At 32.6% G+C, this 25606-nt stretch overlaps 3 protein-coding genes across 6 annotated transcripts; 1 reads left to right on the forward strand and 2 right to left on the reverse strand.

The window, feature by feature from the left end:
• Positions 1-1787: 1787 nt before the first annotated feature.
• On the reverse strand, positions 1788-8201 carry LOC137822520 (tip elongation aberrant protein 1-like). 2 transcript variants are annotated; one of them, XM_068627417.1, is made up of 12 exons: positions 8080-8201; positions 7621-7876; positions 6922-7071; positions 6607-6774; positions 6080-6232; positions 5811-5963; positions 5491-5655; positions 5241-5372; positions 4583-4766; positions 4283-4496; positions 3174-3459; positions 1788-2188 (listed from the first exon to the last, which is right to left on the reverse strand). In XM_068627417.1, the coding sequence occupies exons 2-12, from the start codon at positions 7775-7777 to the stop codon at positions 2124-2126; spliced, it is 1827 nt and encodes a 608-aa protein (XP_068483518.1). In that variant the 5' UTR covers positions 7778-7876; positions 8080-8201; the 3' UTR covers positions 1788-2123. The 2 variants fall into 2 exon arrangements, with proteins under 2 accessions (XP_068483518.1, XP_068483517.1); XM_068627416.1 differs by lacking the exon at positions 8080-8201 and having other exon boundaries at positions 7621-8075.
• A 6904-nt stretch (positions 8202-15105) lies between these two features.
• Positions 15106-17461, forward strand: LOC137821404 (transcription termination factor MTERF15, mitochondrial). Its single transcript, XM_068625990.1, has one exon. The coding sequence runs from the start codon at positions 15205-15207 to the stop codon at positions 16501-16503; it is 1299 nt and encodes a 432-aa protein (XP_068482091.1). The 5' UTR covers positions 15106-15204; the 3' UTR covers positions 16504-17461.
• Positions 17462-19994: 2533 nt separating this feature from the next.
• LOC137822802 (cleavage stimulation factor subunit 50) lies at positions 19995-25045 on the reverse strand. Of its 3 annotated transcripts, none has more exons than XR_011082982.1 (14): positions 24765-25045; positions 24560-24643; positions 24178-24266; positions 23917-23989; positions 23733-23816; positions 23509-23595; positions 22694-22764; positions 22536-22587; positions 22390-22447; positions 21931-22031; positions 21676-21830; positions 21106-21214; positions 20705-20905; positions 19995-20609 (listed from the first exon to the last, which is right to left on the reverse strand). XR_011082982.1 is itself a non-coding variant. In XM_068627802.1 (14 exons), exons 1-14 carry the CDS (start codon positions 24864-24866, stop codon positions 20454-20456), a joined length of 1278 nt encoding a protein of 425 aa, XP_068483903.1. In that variant the 5' UTR covers positions 24867-25045; the 3' UTR covers positions 19995-20453. The 3 variants fall into 3 exon arrangements, 2 of the variants coding, with proteins under 2 accessions (XP_068483903.1, XP_068483904.1); XM_068627802.1 differs by having other exon boundaries at positions 20705-20761; XM_068627803.1 differs by lacking the exon at positions 24765-25045 and having other exon boundaries at positions 20705-20761; positions 24178-24279; positions 24560-24640.
• Between the last annotated feature and the right edge of the window lie 561 nt (positions 25046-25606).

Here is a 25606-nt window from a genome sequence, read left to right on the forward strand (position 1 = left end):
TAGAGTCTACTCACAATACCGTGTGTGTCGTTTGAGTTCTTAAAGCCTTTATATAGTCCTTAGACTAAGGAGTAATAGAAAATCGTTCAAAACAATAAAATCGCTAAGATAGTTACAACAAACACGTACTAGATGATCTCACCCATCTTAACACTACTAAATTGTTCCTAATAGACGATTTTCTTCTCCTTTGCATTAAACAATCTAACCAAACCGTCTGACTAAGCTCTTCAACAGATAGTTTGTTGTATATGATTTAGAATCGATCTTCACAATTTTTCACCTTGAGTTCAAATCATTGAAGAGCATCCAACTTCAACTTTCTTTCTCGTTAAACGAAAAATTAACTAGATCCAGACAATATCTAAACCTTAATCTTGGCAAAGACTTCATAAGCACTTATGAGACTATCTTCTTGATCATGACCTTCCCAAACTCAATAATGTCTCTCATCAAGTGCAGTTTGATGTCTATGTGCTTTGTCCTCTCGTGGTATTGCTTGATTTCTTCCTCTGCTCTCCCCTAGTCCCAATTTTCTTCTTTTACAAAAACAACATCTTTACTGATAATAATGTTCTTTGAGATTGGATCATATAACCTACATACCTTGGACTCATCACTAACTCTTAGGAAGAGACATTTTCTACTCTTATAGTCTAGCTTAGTCCTCCTTTGATCCAAAAAAATGGACTCCGCCATAGGGTTCTCACCATTCCAAGCCTCTTTTAGAGTCTTGTTTTCAACTGCTATTGTTGGACATCGATTCTAAATATGCACACAACATTTTACAGCCTCAAGCAAAAACAAACTTTAGGGACTTGCTTCACATTTAACATGGAGAAAAACATTCATAATTGTCTTGTTTATTTTTTGTTTCAGCCACTCTGTTTTGCTGAGGAGTATAAGATGCAGTCAAATGTTTACTGATGTTGTGTGATTGACAAAACTCTTCAAACCCCAATTTGTCCTTAAACAAGCTATGTATGCACCTATCTCTTTTTCAACACCAGCCTTGAACTTTTTAAATGTACACACACTTTTGACTTCTCATGTAAGAAATATACCTAAGTTTTACAAGTTAAATCATCGATAAAACTTGGCTAAATGTACCTCTGTTGGGTTAGTTTCCTGAGTTACTTTCAACACATGCTTCTCCTCTTGGTATCCCTATATGCTTTGTTCATGTACAAATAGACTCCCATGCAACTAATCAATGCATAAAGTACTTAAATCATTGGACTCCTCTATTTTCCGAACAACATAATTGAACTTGGTCGTCAATGATATAAGTATCTTACTAACCATTGTACTTTTGCTCCATTGTCTTACCATTTGACTTCATCTTACTCACTAGCGTCAAGGTTCGTGCCAAGAAGTTGTAAACTTTTTCACCTTCTTTCATAGTAAGCAACTCAAACTCTCATGAAGTTGTGCTCTTCTTTTTCTTGTGGATCCTTGATACTTTTGTCCAGTGTCAATGCATGAACTCCATCGTCCACCACAAATGTTTTTAAAATTATAAATATAAATGAAGTACTATAAATGTACTCTTTATTTCGTATTTTGATTGAAAATTATTAAAAAAACAAAACAGTATAGGACTTCTCTCTTATTTAATAACTCTTAAATTTTAGTTTTCTATAAAATTTAATTGATAAAAAAGAGTGTATTAAAAATTTGTGATATAAAATATTTTTTAACAATTTATTAAATTAAATTTAATCTATACTAAATTATATGAGCTAATTAATGTGTTAATATAATTTCTTAAACACGCTACAACCATGGGTCCCATAAAACTGAATTGATGAGAACAATATTCCTCTATTGATGATACCCCGACCAAGAAAAAATATTAGAAGCTGGCAACTATTGTCAGCTTCTTAACAATATTTTTCTCCTAATGAATAAACAGTTTATGATGTCCAAAAACTAACTAGTAGCAGACAAAAACTTCTAACACTACCTATACCTAAGGTAATAATGGTCTTGCTCAACAATTTTAGATCAAGATATGTTGTCTAGGTAAACAGTATATCCCACCAGTTAGCACGTTTGTCTGTATTGAACTGTTATGTGCATCTGTTGTAACCTTCATAAGAGGAATGTACAAATGCCTGAATTCAAGTTAATTTTGCTTCTTCACTTTGGCCTTCTGTCCTTGGAGTTGCGCAATCCACAGTTATTCCTGTATTCAAAGGAAAATTGCACCTCATATAACAAGAATTGTGCTCAAACTCACAATAATGCAAGTGCTTAAATGTGGTATGCTGTAAACAAAACTATAAAACACTATGAGTGAACAACACAGTGCTGCAACATTGTGGTAATCAAGATTTCTCACTATTAGTAACAAAGTTAAGTGCTCTAAAGATAGTAGCATCATATTGTTTTTAAACTGACTAAATTTCTAACAATTTCTTTTAATAGAATTTCTTACAATTTAATATATTAGAAATCGAGTCCTAATTATTTGATTTAAAAATTATATTGTAATCAACTGCGTGTTCACATATACTCAGTATATATAACAAAGGAAAATTTACTCCAGATTTTCTAGTTTTCAGCATTACAAGAGTTCATTTAACATTACGAAGACATCTATCTGATGCTAAAATATATCTTATCTCTAATCATGATTGCTTTTAAGTTTTTAAACAGAAATAATTGAAACAAAACAAAGGGTTAATCGTTCATGCGGCTTTCAAGTGCATACATGATGACTTCTTTTAAGTAAGAGGTAAGAAACATCACCATTATCTCCCTATCCCATTTATAAAACTAAATCAATTATCCCAAAGCATATTGGGCCAGAGGTTCTTTTTTTTCTTGGGAGGGGAGATAGAAGCAGCTTCTCAATTGAATTATTTAGGTTTAACTCAAACTCACATGAAAATGCTGTCATATGTGAGATGAAAAGGAAATGTCATTTCACTCAAAGACATGCAAAAGACAAAATATGTAAAGCCAGATGTTTTTTTCTTTCTTTTCTATAGTGGGAGGGGGATAGAAGCAACTTATCAATTGAATTATTTAGATTTAATTCAAACTTTCATGAAAATGTTGGCATATGTGAAATGGAAAAAGGTGATACTATTTTATGCAAAGACATGCAAAAGACGAAAAAGGTCAAGCCAAAGAATCTCCAGTAACTGCTCTCCATAGTTCCATACCTTGATTTGGCGGAGAAACAGAACTTTCCGCTGCTGCAGGTTCCAGGATATTAGCATCACAGTTTGGTGCATCACTCGTTTGTCTTGAAATTTCACAATTGAAAAATGGCACATTTATTTGATCACCAATTTGAATTTCACCTTTGGAACTTGTCACATCATTGGATCCATCATTTTCCAAGCTCTCAATTAAGGATTTTGGTGCGTCATTTTTCTCACCACTGTCCTTTTTCTCATCACTGTTTAGATTCAAGGAACTAGCTTCTGGTTCCGGGTCGACAGAAACCTGAAGGATATTCATGGATGTGTAAGTAAGAAAGAAACCTTACCAAAGACTCACGTTACATTCCAGGGATACTCCTTATTAGTTAGGTATCCATTTGGGAACATTAGAAACCATCTAGGACTCCATAACTCAACCTTAGAATTAGATTCATGCACATTAACTGGCGGGTGACTTTTCATTCACATACACCACTAGAGCCAGGGAAATAGTCTCCCTGTGTGGAAACTCTAAGAATGTTTATTTTGTGAGATCACTATCTTGAATTGAACATAATTTAACACACGGCAAGAAAGGAAAAACTTTAGTGTTGGTACAAATATCCCACCAAGGTATTAAATAAATTAGATCATGACCAACTATATCTCAGGTAAGGTTACATAGAAAAGGATTTCAGGATTCAACCCATAATACATAGGAAAAAAAATCAATATTTAGTGGCAATCCAGAGCTTTTCTTGCATGCAGACAGAGCCTGTGTGGGTATACACCACTTACAACCATGTGCAAGTCCTATTAATTTTATGGGCATAGTGCCTACATGCACAACACTTATGGACAAACCAGGCACTGGACACTGAAAATTTTATTCAGCAATTGAAAAATCTCAAATTCTCATAAACTTCACCCTGCAAACAGAATCTAAAACCGTTTATAAGATCACATTTATAATCAACTTCGTTCCAATAACAAAACTCAACTGAAACTATCAATTTTAAATTTTTAATTATTCCCTGTTGGTGCCTCTACATAAAATTTTAGAGCCACTAATCTGGCCCACATATAGAATTCAATTCAACAGAAGTAAAATAAAAAAACTACTTGACCTTAAAGGACTCAGCAGCAGTTGTCGGGATACTTGATACAGCAATAGTATCTGCTTCATTATGGCGTTCAAGAAATTCTAAACTCTCTGTCCGTAATTCCTGTTGATCTTCCCTTTTGTCTTGCCTGAGCACTGTAGAAGTTGTTACATTGTTTGATTGCATAAGAATATCATCTGAAGCAGCAACAGTTTCAATTTCACTAGCAGTCCTTTTCCTGTTGAGAACCAAGCACTATGTTAAAACCAATTTTTCCAAAAGGGAGATTCATTGTAGTGAAAATTTGTAAAGAGAAAGACATACCTATTGGAAGTATTAGCAACTGAACTAAGAATGTTTGGCTTGTTTGAAAACAGAATTCCACGAAGATGCTTTCCATCAATAACAGTTTCAATAGTATATCCTGTTGAGTTTTTTTCCGTAACTTTGGCATGAAACACTCTCTGTCCCAGATGCATGGGTTGCCTTACTGGGGTATTTAGTTTACCTGTAAACATGATGCTCGATACTTAGATTCGCACTTTGAATGGAAATAACTAAACACCATTTTCCATTCTTTTAATCCAGGCCCATAACGAAACACCATTTTCCATCTTTTAGAACTTATAAAACTTTACAAAATATCAGCTTGCCACAACTAAGGTACATGTCTCAGAATAAACACACAAAGTAGTCGGAGAATCTAACTATATTTTGAGTGCAGCCAAGAAGACCAATCCTCACTACCTTAACATTATCCACACAAAATGGTAGAAGACCAAGAAAATACATTAACAAGAGAGCACGCAATATAAGCTGTGATATACATTGGACAGACTTCCAAAATCCAATGTACCAAGAATGACAGGAAAACATATCACTTCAAGGAAAAACAAGACTTTGTTATATTCCTCAGAACGTTCATATATAAGCAAATTCTCACTTAGTTGGCTATAGTTCAAGATTTTCATGGGATGGTTACCATCAGCATTAACTCCATATCCACACAGAATTGGGTTTTGGACAAGATTGAGATTCTGCCCTTGACATTTCAGCTTCAATTGCTTCCTTAAGGAAAGCTTATCTAGTCTGGGATCTCTTTCCCGTGCAATCCCTAAAAATTCAGAAATATATTAGAAACACGATTCTGTGACATACTTCTTAATCTGCAGAAATTTTACAATCAAAATTTTCCTCAGTATATACAGGAAAAAGTTTACTCTTAGCTCAACCTGTGTATAGGTAATACATATCATCCAGGGCCTCCAGATTTCTATTACAACCTCCCAAGAGCACAAGAACACCACTCATATGTGGATCTAAACAGTCACCAGCAACAGAAAATCTAGCAGAAGGACCATTAGGTGTAGTTGCCACCTTCGTCCACACACCAGTCTCTGTTTTCAGTCAGAAATGAAAAATTATATAGGGCACAAATTTAAAGCATGAACAAACAATAAATATTTACTATGCACACTAGTACAATTAAAAAGTTTGACCTCCTGTTTCAGTGTTTATCAGACTTAGAGACAAATATCGATATTAGACATACCAATGTCAAGCATATACAAGTCGTTGTATAGGCTTTGAGCTTCCGTAAAGCCCCCAAACACAAACAAGTATTTGCCGAAAGAAACTGTACAATGACCAGCTCGAGGTGGCAATGATTGGCTAGACGTACACACTTTGCTCCAGATAAGAGTATCTGCATTTACAGAAGATTCTAGTAAATTCTACTCCGATAAATATCCCCTTTCTTGCACAAATATTCAATAAGTGCACCAAAAGTATAATGCTTATATAAAAGGATACAACAATTACCAGTATCTAGGACATGAACATCAGACAGATAATAATCTTGTTCATCTTCACCACCTGCCACAATAAGTTTGTTTTTCCAAGATGAGCAAGTGTGGCTATCTCGAGGAGATGGTGGAGTGCCTGATGTTATAGCACGCATCCACATATATGTTTCTACAAGTGAAAAGATGAAAAGGAATCATTAGTATATTTGTCATCTTATCCATTAATGAAAAACTGCAAAGTACTAATGCAAATGGAATTATACAGAACAGAGTAAATAGTAGAACAACCAAACAGTGCAGCCTTCCTTGCATTTCATTCACAACTGAAATTATAATGAACCTCTAGAATCAAGACAAAAAGCATAACTATTCCATTTCCACCAATGTACTAGAATATAATAATTACGATAAGAAATCTTTAACAATTTTGTCACACTATATCAACATATGTGACTGTGTGAGGTCTCATGAATTTTAAGGGTAAAAATTGAAAAGTGAATTAGTTAGATAAATAAATGGTAGTCTGCGATAAAGAAAAGTCACCTGTATTCAATATGTAAAGGTCATTGTAGTACACATCATCAGTATTATTTGAATATCTCCCACAACCACCAAACACAAATAGTCGTTTGCCAATAACTGCAGAAGCATGACCCTCCCGTGCATCTGGTGCTTCCCCTCTCACAGTTGGAAAAATCCATGTATGTGAAGCTAAGATAGTTTAACAATAGTGAGTGTCATGAAGTGAAACAGTTACTGTACACCACAGGGTGTACATAAGTAGATCATCACTATGGTGTAAAAATTAGTCTAATAACATTCCCTTTCCACATTAAAAATACCAGAATAATGACTCACCAGTGTCTAGAATGTGCAAATCATTCAGCAGCCTGGTCCCATCTGTACCCCCAAACACAAAAAGATTATCGCCAACAACCGAGCAACTATGGCTGTCCCTAGGAGAAGGTGGGGTCCCTTTAACAGCTGGTTCACTCCAAATCCGCCTCACTGCAAATCACCAACATGAGCCATAAAATAGCTGCAGATAACAGAATAAATGGATAGAAACACTTCAAAAATAACGCAAACACCACGAAGCACAAAACAAAACTACTACACCATCAAACAGTAAACAAGTTACCAAAATCTATTTTCCCAAACCTTCTAGGTCTATGTTGTACCTTTATTACGGTGTACAGCAGAAAAAAAAAAAGATCTCATTACCACCTCGTCAAAACAAAATATAATTAAAATATATAACAAATAAATAATAAACAATGCACTCAACCTAAAAGGTATAGGATGCCCCAATAAAGAATGCATTCGATCATAAGATTCAAGAACAACAGGGACCCCACCCATAACAGAAATTAAAAGATGAAAACATGAAAAAATATAATGTAACCATGCTTAGTGAACAGTACCAAGCACAAAATGACAATGCAAGCAAAGTTAAGAAGAAAAATCAATCTTTATAACTAAAAACGATATCAAGATTTAAAGAAACAAAAACAATAATACTCAGACACAATAAAAGAGAAAGATTGTGGAATTTACGAGTGTCGAAGACGTGAACTTGGTTGGTCTGACAGTTAAATTTGCCGTAACCACCGAAGAGATAAAGAAGTCTGCCATCTCTAACCGCGTTACACGTGTGGCCCCACCTCTTCCCTGGTCCTTCTCCTCCTGTAACCTTTACCTTTTCCCACCTCATTTTCCCCCTCTTCTTCAAAAATGGTTAAACAAAACAAAACGCACTACCCCACTAAAAAAGAATCAAGCTTTTTCTCTTCAATTTTTAATCTTCCCTAACCTGAGAGACAGGAGAAAGTGTGTGAATATTAAAGAATACAGAAAGAGATTTTGGGATTTGTGATTATTTTTTGTTCATGCAAAACAAAAATAAATAAATAAATAAAATGTGTATCACTGATATCACTGTCACAAGACAAAAATTGAAAAAAAAAATGTATATAGCATAACAAGGTGAGTGAAGATGGGTTAAAGAATACAAACCAGGAAGGGGTAAAGACTGAATACTGATAACAGTTCTCCAGAATCTGATCAGTGAGAGAGGATTAAAGAAGACATTGGAATTTTAATTTTGATATTATTTTCTTCAATGTTATTTTTCTTTCAAGGTTAAATATTTGTTAATTGGAAATTATACTTCTTATTATTCTATAATTTTGTTCTGGTCTGCTTTACATGGTTTGACCAAGTGTGTGTACTGATTCATTTAATTTATTATTACAAGATTGCATTTATTAAGCCTTAAATTTTTTGTAAAATATTTTTTCCAAATTTATTTTATATTTGTAATGGTGAGATATTGGATAGTAACTCTAGACTGTTGAGAGTTTTTCATTGTATAATAAATAAATGAATTAATTGAATTGTTTCTTTACATAATAAATAAATAGATTCATAGTATATATATATATATATATAATAATAGTAATAATAAATAATTTTACCGTTTCTTTTCAAAGAAAATTTAGTAATTCTTTTACACAATAGAAAAACATAATTTAAATTAAGTTTATTTTTTTAAAAAAATGTTTTAAACACTTTCTCTCTCTAAGTAACATCTAGATTAGTATTTTATAGGAATATAACTTAACTTCCCTTTTAAGTTCATTTTTAAAATGATTTGTTGTGAGGAAATTTGTTCAATCATTCTGAATTTGTTTAGCAAAATAGTGTAAAAATTAATATGAAATTTTGTTATAAATTTGCTTAATCATTTTAAACTTATTCAATATGTTTAATCACACAATCGCTTACCTTTCATTGAATAAAATTAATTAATGGATTTCAAAAATTTAAGTTTTTACCTTTCGAAAGTTTTTACCTTTCGAAAGTTTTTATTATGAGTCTAGTGAATATAGTATTTTTATTCTAAAATTGCAAGATGTTAAATTGTAAGTGTTGTATGGAGTAAATTCGCTTAGTAGTTTGGAATCTCCTCAATAAATTTAAAGGAATGTTATTGGTGAGATATATTTTGTGCATATATTTGTACTTTAATTGTACATTGGAAACATTTTTCAATGTTTTATTTATAATTTTTAAATTATTTTTTTTAGTGATAATGAATTGAACTCAATCTATAAATTCATTCTCAAGTACAAATGTTAAAAGTTGTATCTTACGAAGAGTTATGAAACACAATTTCAACTTTATCAATATGTTGTTTAAAAAGGTTTGTTTGGAAAGCAACCACTCTTGACTAAATCATTGAGTATTGTTTAGAACACAATCACTCATGTCTAAACATGATTATTGTTTGAAATGCAGTCACTCATGGCTAAACCACCACTGAGTATTGTTTAAAATCAACTACTTCTGACTAAACCACACATGCTTACAAAGAAAGTGATATAAAGGTTCACATGGTTGCTCTCTAAAAAGTAAGGTTACGTCTTACAACATATACAAGGGTTATGCACTATTCTAGATAGTTATGGAACACAAACAATATTCTTACAAAGCTTAGGACCAAAAAGATTTAAAGGCTTTGAGTGTTAAGGTTGGTAGCATTTTGACAACTCTACTTCTCTTTAACTCTTTTTCAAAATGAGATATTGCTTTATATAGAGCTTTGAAGAATTTAGTTGTTGTAAATCATTTTTTTCCCAATGACAAATTATAGGAAAATATCAAGGTACTTTTTTAGTTAGTTTTTTCCTTAACTAGACTCATTAGGAGAAGACAACCTTTTTGTACGAATGAAAAATGTGAACACATTTTCCTAGAATTGAATGAAAGGTTAACCATTACAGGAGTGCTAAGAGTTTTAGATAGTTTGTGATATTAAAGAGGTGTAGGTTGCACTTTGATGCAAGATAAGAGAGTAGTAACATATGTCCTAAAAAGTTGAAGACATTATTTTTATGGTGTTCATTTCATGATATTTAATCACAAAATTTTCAAATAAACTTTTTTATATCAAAAAGAGCTAAACATGATGGAGAGGATGTGAATGAAATGATTTAAAGATTGTGATTTTGAATTAAAATACCATATAGGAAAAATTAATATCGTGATCGATGCATTGAGTAGAAAATCACTTCTCATCTTCTCAATGTTGGTTTAAGAATCGTTGTTGTTAGAAGAGTTAAGAAACCTTAACCTTAAGGTCCACTTAGAAGGTCACAATTTAAGTTTTGCTTATAATAGTTGTCTCTAGTAATTTAAGAAATCATATTAGAGAGAAATAAACGGTAGACTTAAACCTTCAAAATCATGGAGAAAAGTGAAATTTGTATGACACAGGATATGACCTTAACTTTTATGGGCAAGTTATGTGTTTCCAAGAAAGAAAGTCTTAGGAGATTTAAAAAAAGACACTTAGAAATAGTTCTTTTTTTTTATATAAATCCTAATGCAAAAAGAATGTATCAAGATGTAAAAAAATGATTTTTTTTGTTTGAATATGGAGAAAAAACATATCAATGTGTTGAATGCCCAGTGTGTTAGCAAATTAAGATTGAACATAAAAAACCATTAGGTTATTATAACCTCTTACTCTAAGTGGAAGTGGGAGAACATTATTACATATGTTGTTCCTGGATTTCCATGTTGAGCTATAAAATTGAGTTAGTTTGGTTTATTGGTTCTATCCACCTTAACCACTTAAGGAATGAGTTAACCTAACTCGGTCTACTTTTTGGTGAGACTTAAAATTGTTGAGATGAATTGACCGACCACGAGTTTGTAAGTTAAATGAGTTGATCCACTTAATTTAAAAATAAATATTTTTTCTCAAAAAATTATAACTAAGTTATAGTTTCTCACTAATTCTTAAACTTTTAAACAATCATAAAATACAATTCTTAAGAAAAATATAAGTCTTAAGTCCTTATCCATTGATTTTCAATATTGTTTTGAAATAAAAACATTTAAGCTTTTATAAAATTTGACCGTATAAAGCACCATCTAGATCGATTTTCAAAGGATATATATATATATATATATATATATATATATATATATATATATAAATATTCTTCCTATCCAAATTAATTTGGGGGTTTAGAATGAAACAAAATTGTAAACGTACCAAAACTTGAAAAACAAATGAAAAGTCACATTTGTACAATTCCACTTATCATATATAGTTCTATAAAAATTCAAATCCAATTTTGAATAATTAATTGGTTCAATTAATTAATTCAGTCAAACACACACCATTAAACTAGAGATGCAAATCAAATCAAAATAGCATTCAATCTTATCCTTATTTAATTATCAAATTAAGATTCAACCAATTCTTATTTAATTAAAATAAACGTGTACATAACTCCAATTTATTGCAAGAGAAAGGAAATGGTTTAAAACCTAAAAATCAATCACATTGAAAATATTTTCAATGTGTAATAAAATTATAACTACGTGCACATAGTATGTGTCATCATCTATAAGGACCGAGAAAAATAGTCTTAGAGTATAAATGGTACAATTAAAATGACACCGGAATATTTTATTATTAAAGTGAAAAGGCTATATAAATAGAAATTTAGTTATTCAGGTTTTCATTTTAAAAGAATCATCATCTCTCTAAAAACTCATTTTCCTTCCCTCTGCCTTCTCTCTAAAATTTCGACCTCCTCACTCGTCAAATCAACAATCGGAGTCCGCCATTGGACTCCTGGCAGTGAACTCTACAAGATTGACCGATCAAAATCTTAGATAGAGTAAGTTCATTTTTGGCTCCTTTTCCTTTGAGTTAGTTTTGATATGGTTAAGTTGCCTTTTAGTTTAAGTTTGCATGTGAGGTTTTTATCTTCAGAATTAGTCTCTAATAGCTCAGGATCCTAGTGATATAGTTAGATTTGTGATCAGGACTCCGTGGTGCAGGTTAGGGTATCCTTGAGCTTTTGATGGGTTTGGAGAGCTCTTAGTGAGCATCGGCTAAGTCCAGGTAAGGGAAGCTAGTTTAAAATTTTCAATAGAACCCTAGGTTAGAAGATTTGAATGTGAGTGTGACGTGGTCACCAAATTTGGACATAATAGCTCAATGATTCAATGAGAATGATTGTATCATGCTGAACAGGAAATGTCATTGTAATGTGTAGATTTATAATTTATGAATTGAATGAGATGTTGATTTATAATCTAATAGGAATATTAAGTTATGCAGATTTTTTTTGCATATTTTGCTCAAGCTAGCAAGTTTTAGCTCAAGCTAAAATTTCTGGGTGCTCTCAGGTTGTGTTTAGCTCAAGCTAGCAAATTCTAGCTCAAGCTAAAAAAATTCGGGTGCTCTCGGGTTGAGTTTAGCTCAAGCTAGCAAATTCTAGCTCAAGTTAAAATTCTAGGTGCTCTCGGGTTGATTTTAGCTCAAGCTAGCTAATTCTAGCTCAAGCTAGACTCTCTAAAAATAAATAAATAAACAAATAAATATGAAATTTGTTTTCTATATATATATATTTTAAAAGGTTGATTTATTTCTTTTTGTATAGTTATAAATTATATAGACTTTTATTTCATGTATATTTAATTGAAAATCTCTTTAATTATACATTTATATGATTAGTAGATGAATTGTGGTATGTTTTGGAAATTCTAAAATTTTGTATGATTTGATTCTTTGATGTTGGATTTTTGTGAGGTTATTCAGAGTATGAATTTTAATCAAGACAGTATTTTCAGGAAAGAAAATACCATGTTAATTGTTTAGGATGTGCATTGACTAGGGATTCGTCTAGAATGAGATATTCTGACTCTACTGAGATAATGAAATCATATAAATGAAGTTATTCAGGTGGTGAGAGTCGAAGGAGGTTCATATGAATGAGTAAGTTGTTTGAAAGATAATTAACTTGACATGTTATATGAGTTAACCATGTCATACTATGAGAGAGATGATATTGAGATTATTTATGCGCATAACTGTGTGGATTTCACAGTGATGTAGTATGACAGGTGCAGATTTCTGAATCTAAGTCAACGTACGAGTCTTTCGGAAGTAGAGTCAAGTGTCTATGTGTTATGAGTTAGTAGAAGTATGACATGAGATGAATATTGAAATTGTTGATAGACACTTGGTTATGTGGAATGCATGATAAAGGATGGATTTATGTGGATGTTTAATTTATATTGATGTTATAAGTTTTAAAAACACCTAGCTTGCCCTTTGTTTTGTTTTGTTGTTTTTTTTTTTACACGGGAGCAGGTGATGTTACAAGTGATAAAGTTTCTCAGTGAGAAGATGGATGATGAAAAATGTTTATTTTCTTTTGAAATCTTTTTTTAATTTTATGTAAATGTTTCAAGTCTTGTAAAGAGAGAGATTATTTGAAATATTATATGAAAGAATTGCAGATATATTTGTATTATGTTTATATATTTATTTTAATATTTCATACATATCATGGTTATTAGATATGGGAAAATATAGGGATGCTACATCATTCATAAAAAAAAACTGCATCATGTTAGAGTTGGTTGTCCATCAATATTAAATAACATTAGAATCTTGATCAATGATTAGATAACATTAGAATCTTGATCAATGATGAACAAATGTCTTGATACATGTAAGCGACATCACCACACGTATTAAGTGTTTGTATTGCACACATTCGAGCAACTCAATTTTTGGGATGATGACTAATTGTTTTCATGTGTGCTTTCTTTTGTATTGTGAAAACCACAATACTTGAAGGAAGAGAAGAAAGTGTGCGAAAAAGACAAAGTTATGAAAAATGTTGGAAAAAATGTGAGGCTAACCTAAATCAGAGGGTGAATTAGTTTGGAAATTTTTTTGGAAAAAATTAACCATTTTCTTTAAGTGCTTTGAAAAACTATTCTTATTAGAAAACTAAATGCAATTGATTGTGGAATTAAGATTGAAAAAGATTAGTAATTACCAAATATAGAGAAAACGAGATATCACACATAAATTTATACTGGTATAGATAATCACTGATCTTAGATCTAATCTCAAATTTTCAATCTTAGAATAGTTTGAATCTACTATTTTTATATATTTATACAAATACTCAACACAAACTAAACAAGATCAACTCTTGAATACAATCAAAAGGATATGTCATACACTTGAATCATACCAAGAGGAAACAAACTAAATTAGGTCTTGAAGACTAAAGAGGATACCAACTAGAAATAAGAGAAAAAAATGTTACTAGAAAACAACATAAAAGAATTAAGTAGCATGACAAAACCTTTTGAAAGAATTGTTTGAAAAATCTTGAAATCAATATTTAAGAACTCAAATTATCTCTATAAATGTTTGTAAATTTGCTCTTCAAAATATTATATGTATAAAATAATATAATTTTGAAAACATTGATTAAAAGTTATTTTAAACGCATTGAATCAGTTATCTTATGTTTGTAATTGATTATTTCCAGTAAAATCTGAAAATTAGATAAAACGCACCCTAAATCCTAGAGAATATAATGGATTATTTTTTTAAAACAAGTTTTTCTCCTTTCTGTTTTAATTAGTTAACAAAGAAGATAATCTTGTTCTAAAGCATGAAAACAAACTTTTAAAAAATCACATATTTTTAACCTTTCTAAAACAATTTAATTTGGTTAATTTTAAGATTCAATGTGTGCTAAACTGATTTTTTATTTTTTTATTAACTTGTGTGTAAGACTCTCAATCACATACAATAAAAACCATAACACACAATATTGGACATCAATATCTTTAAACATTATTATCAAAACAACTTCTCCTAAAGTTTAAGTTTGACTTTGTTCTTCAAATCTAACAAAATAAAAAATAAAAAAAATTGAATATAATGTTGTTCTTTTAATAAAACATTTACTTAGGAATGACATGAGTAACGTACCCATTGTAGTCCACTCACCCTTGACCCACAAAAACAAGACAGAATGGGTTGTCCGTCATAGCAAAACATACTAGAATACAGTTAATAATTATTTAAAATTGTAAATACATAATATACTTTTTAGAAAGATAAATTTTATTCATATGATAAAATCTATATAATTATTTTTATTTCATTTTATATTTATAAAAACACTTTTAAGTAATTTGGATCACCCGCTTAATGCCACAACTGAAGTGAATCGGCGAATGAAGCATGATGAAGAGAAAACATGGTTGAGGGCACAGAGAAAGCTTTAGGCAGCAGCAAGAATGACGTTGGGAACTGCTCATGCAAAAGCGCGTTTCATGGGAAGCACTTCTACGTTCTCACACTACAGAAAAAAGATTGCAGTGGCGAACTTATTCCAGAAGTACGGTTTTCCCTCTTCTCTCATCAACACCTTCATCTCGCGCAATCCTTCCCTTCTCCACTCCCCTCTCCCTCAACTCCACCAATCCCTCACCACGCTCTTCTCCCTCCGCATCCCCCAAAACGACGTCGTTTCCCTCCTCACTACCCACCCCTTCCTCATCCACCATTCCTTCCACCAAACCCTTCAATCCCGTCTTCCCCATCTCCAAACGCGCTTCCCCACACTCTCCCATTCCACCCTCGTCAACCTCCTCCTCTCTTCCGCAAAGTTACACCTCGACCCTCTCCAACTCTCCCCCAAACTCCACGCGCTCAAAACCAATTTCGCGTTTTCTGACGCCACCGTGGCCAGCGTCCTGGAAGGGTTCCCCGACGTGGTTGTCACGGGCGAGAACGAAATCGCGAGCGTGATCGATTTTCTCGTGGGGTTCGGAATCCCCCGGGGCGAGATTGATCAAGTTGTCCGTTCGTTTCCTAGGGTTTTGGCGCTCGGTGTTGAGCACAGGCTGAGGCCGTTGTTTCGGGAAATCAAGGAGCTAGGGTTTTCCAATCGCGAGATGAGGGGAGAGATCTCGCGGGACCCGAGGATTCTGGGGATGGAATTGGGAGAATTTACGCGGTGCTTGAGGCTGTTAGAGAGTTTAAGATGCAGGGAAACTATTAAAGAGAGGGTTTTGGGTTCGGGTCTGATGAGAGCGTGTTTTGAAGTGAAGTTAAGAGTGGATTGTTTGTGTGGGTATGGTTTGACTCGAAGGGATGCTCTGAAGATTATTTGGAATGAGCCAAGGGTGATTTGTTACGAGGTTGCGGATATTGAGAGGAAGGTTGAGTTTCTGGTGCAGAGGATGAAGTGTGGTGTGGAGTGTTTGGCAGAGGTGCCTAAATACTTGGGTGTGAATTTTGAGAAGCAGATTGTGAGCAGGTACAGTGTGGTGGAGTGTTTGAGGGGGAAGGGTGCGATTGGGTTTGAGGTTGGGTTGAAGGATTTGGTAATGCCTTCTAGGCTTAGGTTCTATAATCATTATGTGAAGCCATACCCGGAGTGTGAAAAGATCTATGGAAGGTTTTCTGGGTGTGGTGTTCAAGTTAAGACGAAGCATCCCGCTGGACTGTGGAAACTGTTTAAACCGCAGAAGTTTACTGAAAGGGATGAAGATGTGAAGAACGTGAGGTCCTTCATGGAGTCTCTGGTTTAGTGGTCTGATCTTTGCGTATGATGTTGGTTGGACCTTTGGTTTTGGTGGGATGAATTTGAGTCAATGAATGACTATCAAAATTGAGTTTTGACTTCATACCCTACTACTTTTGGTATTAATATTAGTACTCTGGAATTGCCCAATCCAGATTTTTTGATGTGTTACTGAAACCGAGCTTTGTAGGAAATATGTATGCTCATATTTTTGCTCAAAGAAAATAATAACAGGGTCTTGCAGCGAAGAAGGTGACATCATAAGAGGCACTGATTTCTCTGTTCTATTTGACTATCGGGCATAATTTGCTGTAGTTAATTTCGAGTAAGACTTAGAAATTCATTCATTTGAGTGTAGGGAAGAAGTTAGTTGCTTTTAAGTCATACTTGGGTGGGAACAGCACATGCTCTCTTGAAAATTCCGTTTTGTTTATGACATGAAAGGTTCCCCAAAGAGCTTCTCAAAGGATGAAACACGACTCCTTTCGTAACACAAGATGTGCAATATTCTTTGATAGTGTATAGATATCCACGTTGTTTTGGACTGATAGGCTTAGTTTCTAGAATAGTTCCTGATGTGCCAAGTTTAGTGCTGATGGAAGGTTTGTTGTCACCAGAAGTTAAAGGAGAGCTTTTGCAAACCAGCTGTGCTTAACCTACAGAAATTTATTTATTTTCTTATTTTAGCTTATGGAAAAGGTATGGTGGTCACAAGTTTGAATCCAAAAACAGTTTCTTCAAGTGTAAGGTTACGTACCCTTCGCATAAGCAAGGAACCTTTGGCACTAGGGTACGCTAGTTTTTCTTTTCAGATTTATTTTGCTGAACCTGGGGAAGTTCGTAGATGTAATTATTTTTGGCTTGACAAATTGACTTGGTATATAAAGCATTATATATGAACATGCTGTCTCTTGGCTGTGGTGGATCTTTTTCACTCAGTCTTGGCATCTTCTTATTTTCTTTAAGCATTTACTTTGAAAATTGTTGAGTTTTTTAAATTATCCTTGGAAATTGCTATTGTAAATCTGTTTATTTTTCTTATCTATCTATATATATTGTTTAAGATGTAGATGATCAGGTACTTGTCTAGAATCATAAATTATATAATAGTGCAGAGTTTTGATGTTAAGAAACTGTATCAAACATGTAATGTGTGTTCTATGTAATAGAGTTACACATGCATTGGAACCTTCTAATGGTTTATATTTTCAGCATGAGAGTTTATCAATATGGTATAAACGATAAACAAAGCAAGTAATCAAAATGTAAAAAAAAAAAATCTTTTCAATATATAAAATAAGATACATTTGGTAAAATTCAAGATGTTTAAAATTAAACTTAAAAATTGTAATAAGTACCCACGCCAGTTTTATAAATAAAGAAACATATGATTCCAACAAGTTTGAAAAACCTTTTTAAAAAATAATTAACATTGAAATAAATTATGAAACATGAAGCAACAAGTATAAGAATAAAATTGTGGATATTTCCTTTCAAATATTCTTGCACATTTTTATATTTATAACTTGACATCCTTACACAACTAACATACAATCAAATGATTGTTATCCAAAAGATTTTATATCCAAAGATTAAAAAACAATTGTTATCTATTCTCACTCCTTGATAAAGTTTTATTTGGAATACATTTATTCTTGAAAAATTTTCAGTAGTATTATTTAGAATGCAGTCACTTTTGACTAAAACCCAAGTGCTGTTTGGAGCAACAACCATTTTGGCTACACAATCCAAAGTATTATTTGGAAGTTAGTCACTCTTCACTAAAAGTTGAGTACTTTAACATATTTGTTTGAAAAAAAACTTACAACTAAGGATTTTTATAAAGAAGGTAGAGAAACATGTCTTTCAACGAATACACGATTTAAACATGTTACTAATTTGATAAACAAACATTAAAAATGTTTTTGTGAAACATAGGGCACATAAATCTTTCAGCAACAAATTTGTAGCATTTTAACAACTCTTGATCACTTTGTTATATTTCTTCAATTAGAAAGATTTCTTTAAATATGGCGATGAAAAAAGATTAGTTGCGAATCCTTTTCTACCTATTAAGAAACTTCACATCAAAATTCCATATTCCAACATTTGTTTGTTATGCATTAGATGTACCATGCAACATTAAATGTTTTTTTCTTCTTTAAGAAACATTATGATACTTGACATGAGTTATTAGGTCTTTGTAAGAGAGCTTTCCATTAAACTAGAGTAAGACATAGATCGTACAAGGTAGATAATCTTCCTAGAGTTGACATAAGGTGCGTCAGAATATGTTGGAGTAGAACAACTTTAGTGTGTACTTCATGAAATCTTTGATTTTAACATGTGCTTTATAAGATCTTCTTGGTAAACGTGAAGATGAGAACATTCTTTGCAACACAAAAATAAGTTCATAAGGAATTTGGTTAGGTACAATGTTAGATTAGAAACTCTATGTATCATCTATCAAAAACTTTACTTATGAGACAAAGTAAGAAAACACATATGTTATATTACCGGTTAGACAAAACATTATACGTGTCACATAATCTATTTAAAAAGCTATCGTCTTATACACTAGTATATTCATGTTTGTATTTTATTATTTAGCAACACTTCAAAATTTAACACTTCATCAAAATTTGTAAGGATATCTAGAACTTTACTCTAACAATCTTCCAATCTTCCATTTTTTTTTACGATAAAACAATAAAGTTTAAACATGAACATTTTCATAAAAAGGATAACAAATTAAGTTTTCTCAAATCTTTTGAAAATTCAATCAAACTTAAATATATAAGCAATGTATCACTCAAAGCATTTTGTAGCCTTATATAAGAAAGACTAGTAAAAATGGAAGTTGTATATGATAAGTTACAACTAAGTACCTTATAGTAAAGATATAAACAAGATGATTTTATTCATATTTGTTAAATTTTTAGGTAGAAATACGATCATAACATTGCAATGTTTTCTTTATTGTTTGTTTTAAACATTAGATCATCTGGTTGTGTAAATTCTATTTTAAGCACAAGTACTCTTATTAATGTATATATGTACACGTAGACACATATATATATATATAGAGTAAAAAATCATCACTTATATGGTTGTTCAGCTTTATTATCATCAAATCGGAGTCATCTAGTATTCTTAAAACTATAATACGATCAGACCATTCATGTCCTAACAAAGTTCCTTTCCTATTTGATGACAGATATAATAAGTTTAAAATAACTTTAAACTATATAAAAACATAAAATATTAAAACTTTGGTTAATCATTATAGCAAAAGTCCCCAGAACACTGGCAGTCCACACAAGATTTAAATTTTCTGGTAAAATTTTGAATGAGGGGTTTTCATACTCAACATGTAAAGCTCGTGGTTTAAAGGGTGTCGACCACAATCTATACAGGCACCCCCACAGACTGTAAAAGCAACCCATCAGATCCAATCTAACCCAAAGTCTAATCTTCCTAGTTTTTATAAACTATGCATTATTTAATAGACCGAGTATATTATTATTATTATGCAAATAAATGTCAAATAATACTAATGTACTTTAACTTGTGCAGACCAACCCATAAGTTTCACGAGACAAATGTTAACAAAAATTAAGGTCCGTTTATGATGCGGGATATACAGACTTATACCGTATGGAGAGGCTGAGTATACCCAGCTCCAAGACATAATAGCCCGCCAAGCTTCGTCTAATCCAACATTAAGTTACTTTGATGAAAATATGAAACAGTTAGAATCTCTCTAAATATTGAGCAGATCAAATTGGTAGAGATAGGTAATCTTCCGATTCCAAGTGTTGAATGGATTAACTGATTCTGCAGGGCAAGGCTACTGATAACAGATTAAACAAAAATGAAGTGAAATTTCCTGAGTTAACTTTTAATCAGTGATAACTTTAATAGTGCCTGTAAATGCATTCAGCCTCCTTCGCTTTATTATACAGTTTCCTTCCAGAACCGAACTGACCTATCAGTTCCACAGGAAATAAAAGCTGACTCAATTGGTGAGTGTTCAAGCCAGCGGGGTGCACCAACATGATTAGAAGGCCACTTCGCAACTTTTTCTGTTGTCATTGCATCCCAGATAATGATCTACAATGCACACCGGATGCCTCAAAATCAATCCAATTGATAAAGCTAACATCACCACAGGTAAACATAGAGGAAATGAAAGTTGATGAACAAACCTCGTTGCTCAGTTCATCTATGAATATAATAAATTCTTCTGTCTGATTAAAAATAGCCTGCCACAGAGAGGGCACACAAAGGTAACTATCAAAATATGTATAAAAATATCACCTGGACTAACGGTTAGGTGATTAGAGATTTTGGGTAGAGGTCCTGCTGTATAAACTGCTTCCCAATGTACCCAACAAAACAATAATTACCTGTGTATTGAGATGGTGAACAATAGATTAAGAGAAGCAATTTTAAAACCAATCGGCTGAATTAGTTTAAGAAAAAGAGATGAACACAAACATCTCTTACTGCAAATTAAAAATACAAGAATCTGCAATTCTGCATGACTATGAATTCACCAAGATTAACTGACTGAATAGTACGTATTATGTATCTATCATCTATGTACCTGGCACCTTAGCTGAGTATGCATAGCTCCAAGATATTGTCTGACTAATCTTCCAGAGCCAACTTCCCAAAGCTTTATGGTAGAATCCTTCCCGCAGGAGAGAACAAACCTAGAAATTTGACAGTTAAATTACTACACATCTACAAGATCTAAGCCTATTAAGAACTTCAGGAAAGTGTCACAAGTAGGTCTCGATGGGCATCAATAGCTATATCCTTGCATCAAAAGCAACGGACAAGTAAAAAATGCAACAACTTGTCCTATGGCTCATTTTTTCTTGGTTGGTGATTTTTTTCTATTACAGCGAGCAAAAATTGCATTCATTTAAATAAACAAAAGCTCAGTTGTAACCAGGAGTTTCATGAAGATTTTAAATTCTGATGTTGAGACCATTTGGAATGGAACAAAGGAAACACCTACTTCAAAGTCAACAACACTATTGCTAAGTTCAAAATCAACACTAGGATCACATTTCCAGGCATAGCTCATGACGTAGCAGGTAGTGACTAGTGACAGTATCATTCTCATGGATTTCGCTGTGTCCAATATTTGCAAAAAACATATTCATACCTTTGATCTTTGGTAAAAATTGCACTGGTAGCCTCAGCTGTTCCGTGGGCGGCAGTTATTGACCGCACACAATTGGCAGTGATACCATCCCATAACCTAACAGCACCATCTTTAGATGCTGTAACATACATGGCGCCTGTACTAGAATATCTGACCTACGAATCAGACAAGAAACAATCAACATCACTGTAGACAATGAAATTAAAAACATAGGTAACTCAGTTTGTGACACTGATCAATAGATAATTCACATGCCTGGTTTATGGCTCCATTGGGGCTAGTCTCTGGGACATTTGATGACAGATAACACTGAAAGGTATTTATATCATACAAATGTGGAATTGCATGATCAGTTCCTGTCAGAAATTCATATTTATGATCATTGATTTTTTGTGCAAAAAAAAAAATAAAGCAATAATCCTTGTTTGGGAAATTGGGAGTAATCTGGAAAGAAAGATTGTATCTCCCCCTTTAATAAATCACACAGTAGACAAGTCACCCAGTGGACATATGTGACTTTCTCATGCAGATAATTTGACACTGAACAGTGGACATGAGCATTCAAGAAATATCAGAGGAAGGTGTTTTTGAAATTGTTTATTTACAAACCATTTAAGAAATACAAGGACACAGAAACGGAAATCAACAGCAAAGAAAATGATACAATTAGCATTTCATAAATCTTAAACAATAAAAATGTGATAAAATAAATACCTGCCAGCAGAAAGTCTCCAGAAGGATGGAAAGATACAGATCGAACATTGTGTGTGTCCTGCACAACAGAAGTTAAATAGAAAGTTTATATTTAATTCTTATATTTGCTTACTCATTGCTAATGCCTAAAGGTACGGCAAAACAACCTGGATAACCCTGTATGCTCTCTTTGCATTCGTTTTTGAAATATCAAAAAACCTAAAAAATATAAAACAGCATGTCAGATTGTAAGAGCCTTTTCAAATAAAAAGGATACATGGGAATAAAATACGGATGAAATGCATATTATGGAGCAAAAACATACTTTATTGTTTGATCTTTGGCTCCTGAAATCAGGATAGTACCTTGTGGATGAAAATCCAGATCGTTTATTGGCTGCAGTTTATATATATATAAGAAAAATAAATAAAATTTACAATTTCAATTTCCACGGATCATTTCATAAACTCACATTTGTAAAGTAAAGCTTAATGAAACGAGAAAAGAAGCATCTGCCAAAACTCAGTATTAGAGAAAAAAATATCCACCACAACCAAGACACAAATTGGCATGTTGATATATTATGCTTTACACAAAGTAAATTTGTCAAGCCAAAAGCAATTACAAGTTACAACTTCGAACTTCTGCAGTTTCAGTGAAATAAATATGAAAAAGATGCTCTGTTTGGATAAACTTCGCTATAAGGACATATAAGAGAAGACAACAAACTAGCGTACTCTATTGTGAAAAGGTTCCTTGCCATGCAAAGGTATAGAGGAGGGTCATTGTACGTAACCTTATACTTGCATATACAAAGAAACTGTTTACTAATTTGAACTCTTGACCAATTAGTCACCATACCTACTCCGTAAGCTAAAATAAGAGAAGAGAATATGAAAATAAATTTCTCTAAGTTAAAACTAGGTTATGCATAGATGATTTAAAGACACTCGTATTTAACTTCAGTAACAAACTTATTTTAAATTATGTATAACTAATTTTAGATTATGAGAGAAGTTTATTTATTTTTCCTTCTCTTATAAGTACTTAAAGGAAAAATTTATCCAAACATAAACCAATAATCTCAAAAAAATAACCACACAAATTCTGTTACTGGTATATTAGGAATTGCAAACACACTTGTATATGATCATAATATGTTCGAATGACAGGCCGCACAGGACCATCCTTTGCCTCTGGCAGCAACATCTGCTTGATCTTCGAAACCTGCAAGACAAGCAGACGATTAAGTTCATATATAGTGACAAACTAAAAGCAAAGCTGCAAGACAAGCAGACGATTAAGTTCACATATTGTGTCAAACAAAAAGCAAAGCATCAAATACTAAACAAACAAATCAGAACCTCAAATAGCTTTATTGATGTATCGGCACTTCCAGTGGCAACAAATCTTCCATCAGCACTAAATCTAGCACATCTGGCAATATTCTAGAAACTAAGCCCATCAGTCCAAAACAAAGCTGCATTTTAGTATTTCATTGAATTATTATTGCAGGATATGTATACACTATCAAAGCATATTGCACACCTTGTGTTCCGAAAGGTGTCGCGTTTCAAGCTTCGGGAAGCTCTTCGAGGAACCTTTCATATCAGACGCAGTGCTAACATAAACAAAACGCAATTTTCAAGGGAGCATGTAATATTGTCACCTATGGCTAACTTAAGATTTCAAGTAACTAACTTTTCACTAAACTAAAATGAATGAACTTCTAAATCTTGCTCGAAATTAAATACAAGTTACAACAAATTATGTTTGATAGTTAATAGAAATGTAGTTTTGGAAGTTTGCCTGAAATCAATAGCTGCAGTGTGAGGCAAGGGCAGTGAGGCAGAGAAATGAGTGCCTCTTGTGATGTCGCCCTTTTCCGCTGCAAGACCCTGTTATTATTTTCTTAGAACAAAAAGAAAGGATCATACAGCACATACAAAAGTATATCCCTTCTAAACAAATTTCTTTCTAAACACTTTCAGGAAAAAAAAAAACGTAAAATAAGTTGTACTTATCCCACAAACAAAATACACTTCAATTTAATAAAAACTTCCATTCAACTTTTTGAAAATTAAGATGTATGAGTTGAGTTTTAGCTTACAAAGGTGCAATGCAGTTCATTTTCCTGAAAGTGCTTAGGAGAAATTTATCCAGTAAAAGCTCAAGTGAAATAAGAGAGAACCTTAGCAACCAGGTCGAGAAGCCTGTTAGGTGGGGCTTCCACATTCAGTGGAGTCATGGTTGCTGAAGCAACAACACTTGCAGCCTGAAGAGAAATTAGCAAACATTTTACTTACTTTTTGAATAAAAAGGAAAATTGGTTTCTAAGATAAATAAAAGCATTCATTCAATATGTTAGGTTATGTTTGAAGGAAGATTGAGCTTGCCTGGGTGAGATTGTTGTCCCGAAGATGAGCGACGATGAGAGAATTGAGGTTTCTGTAGAGTTTGCCATCTTGCACGGCCTGTTCCGAGCTACTGCTATCCATTCCTGAATAGAAACAAAAATCCCCAATTCGACGGAACGAAGAACCCTAGAAACTGATCTGTTTGGTTAGTTCCCAAATCGGAGGAGGAAGAACTTAGCCATGCTTATTCGCTGCCGCCACTTTCAAAGTGTCTTCAAAATAAAAATAAAAAGAAATTATTTGCAAATTTCTTTTTCCTCAAAAAGAAAGAAAAACGGGCAAAAGCGATAAAAAGAAGAAATAAATTATCACAAAAAAATTAATATAAGGATATTTTGATTATGTTTTAAATATATCAATTTATAAAATAAATTTATTGTATTACATCAATTAAACCATTTACAAGTTTTTTTTAAAATAAAACTTTCATCTTAGGTATCATTATGCAACTTGACATTTCAGCTATACTGACACTTCAAGTAACAATCATAATTTGTCATCACATGAAAAAAATTATTATTAAAAAATAAAAAAGAAAGAAAATACAAAAATATGTGGGGATTATACCAAAACTCACATGTTAACAAAAATGATACATATGTTAACAAAAATGATACATATGTAGATTATACCTATCAATACAAAATTCTAAGAATAAACTAGATGGTGTAGCCTATTATACCAATGAAAAAATTCTCTAAGAATAATTCCTAAATTAGCCAAATTATCAGCACACACATTCCCTTCACGAAAAATATGAGTAACCCTAAACCTTAATTAAGATAAGTAAGTGTTTCATCGATTCCGAAACATCCACTGAA

Source organism: Phaseolus vulgaris, chromosome 9, assembly GCF_000499845.2.
Source record: "Phaseolus vulgaris cultivar G19833 chromosome 9, P. vulgaris v2.0, whole genome shotgun sequence".
NCBI lineage: Eukaryota > Viridiplantae > Streptophyta > Magnoliopsida > Fabales > Fabaceae > Phaseolus > Phaseolus vulgaris.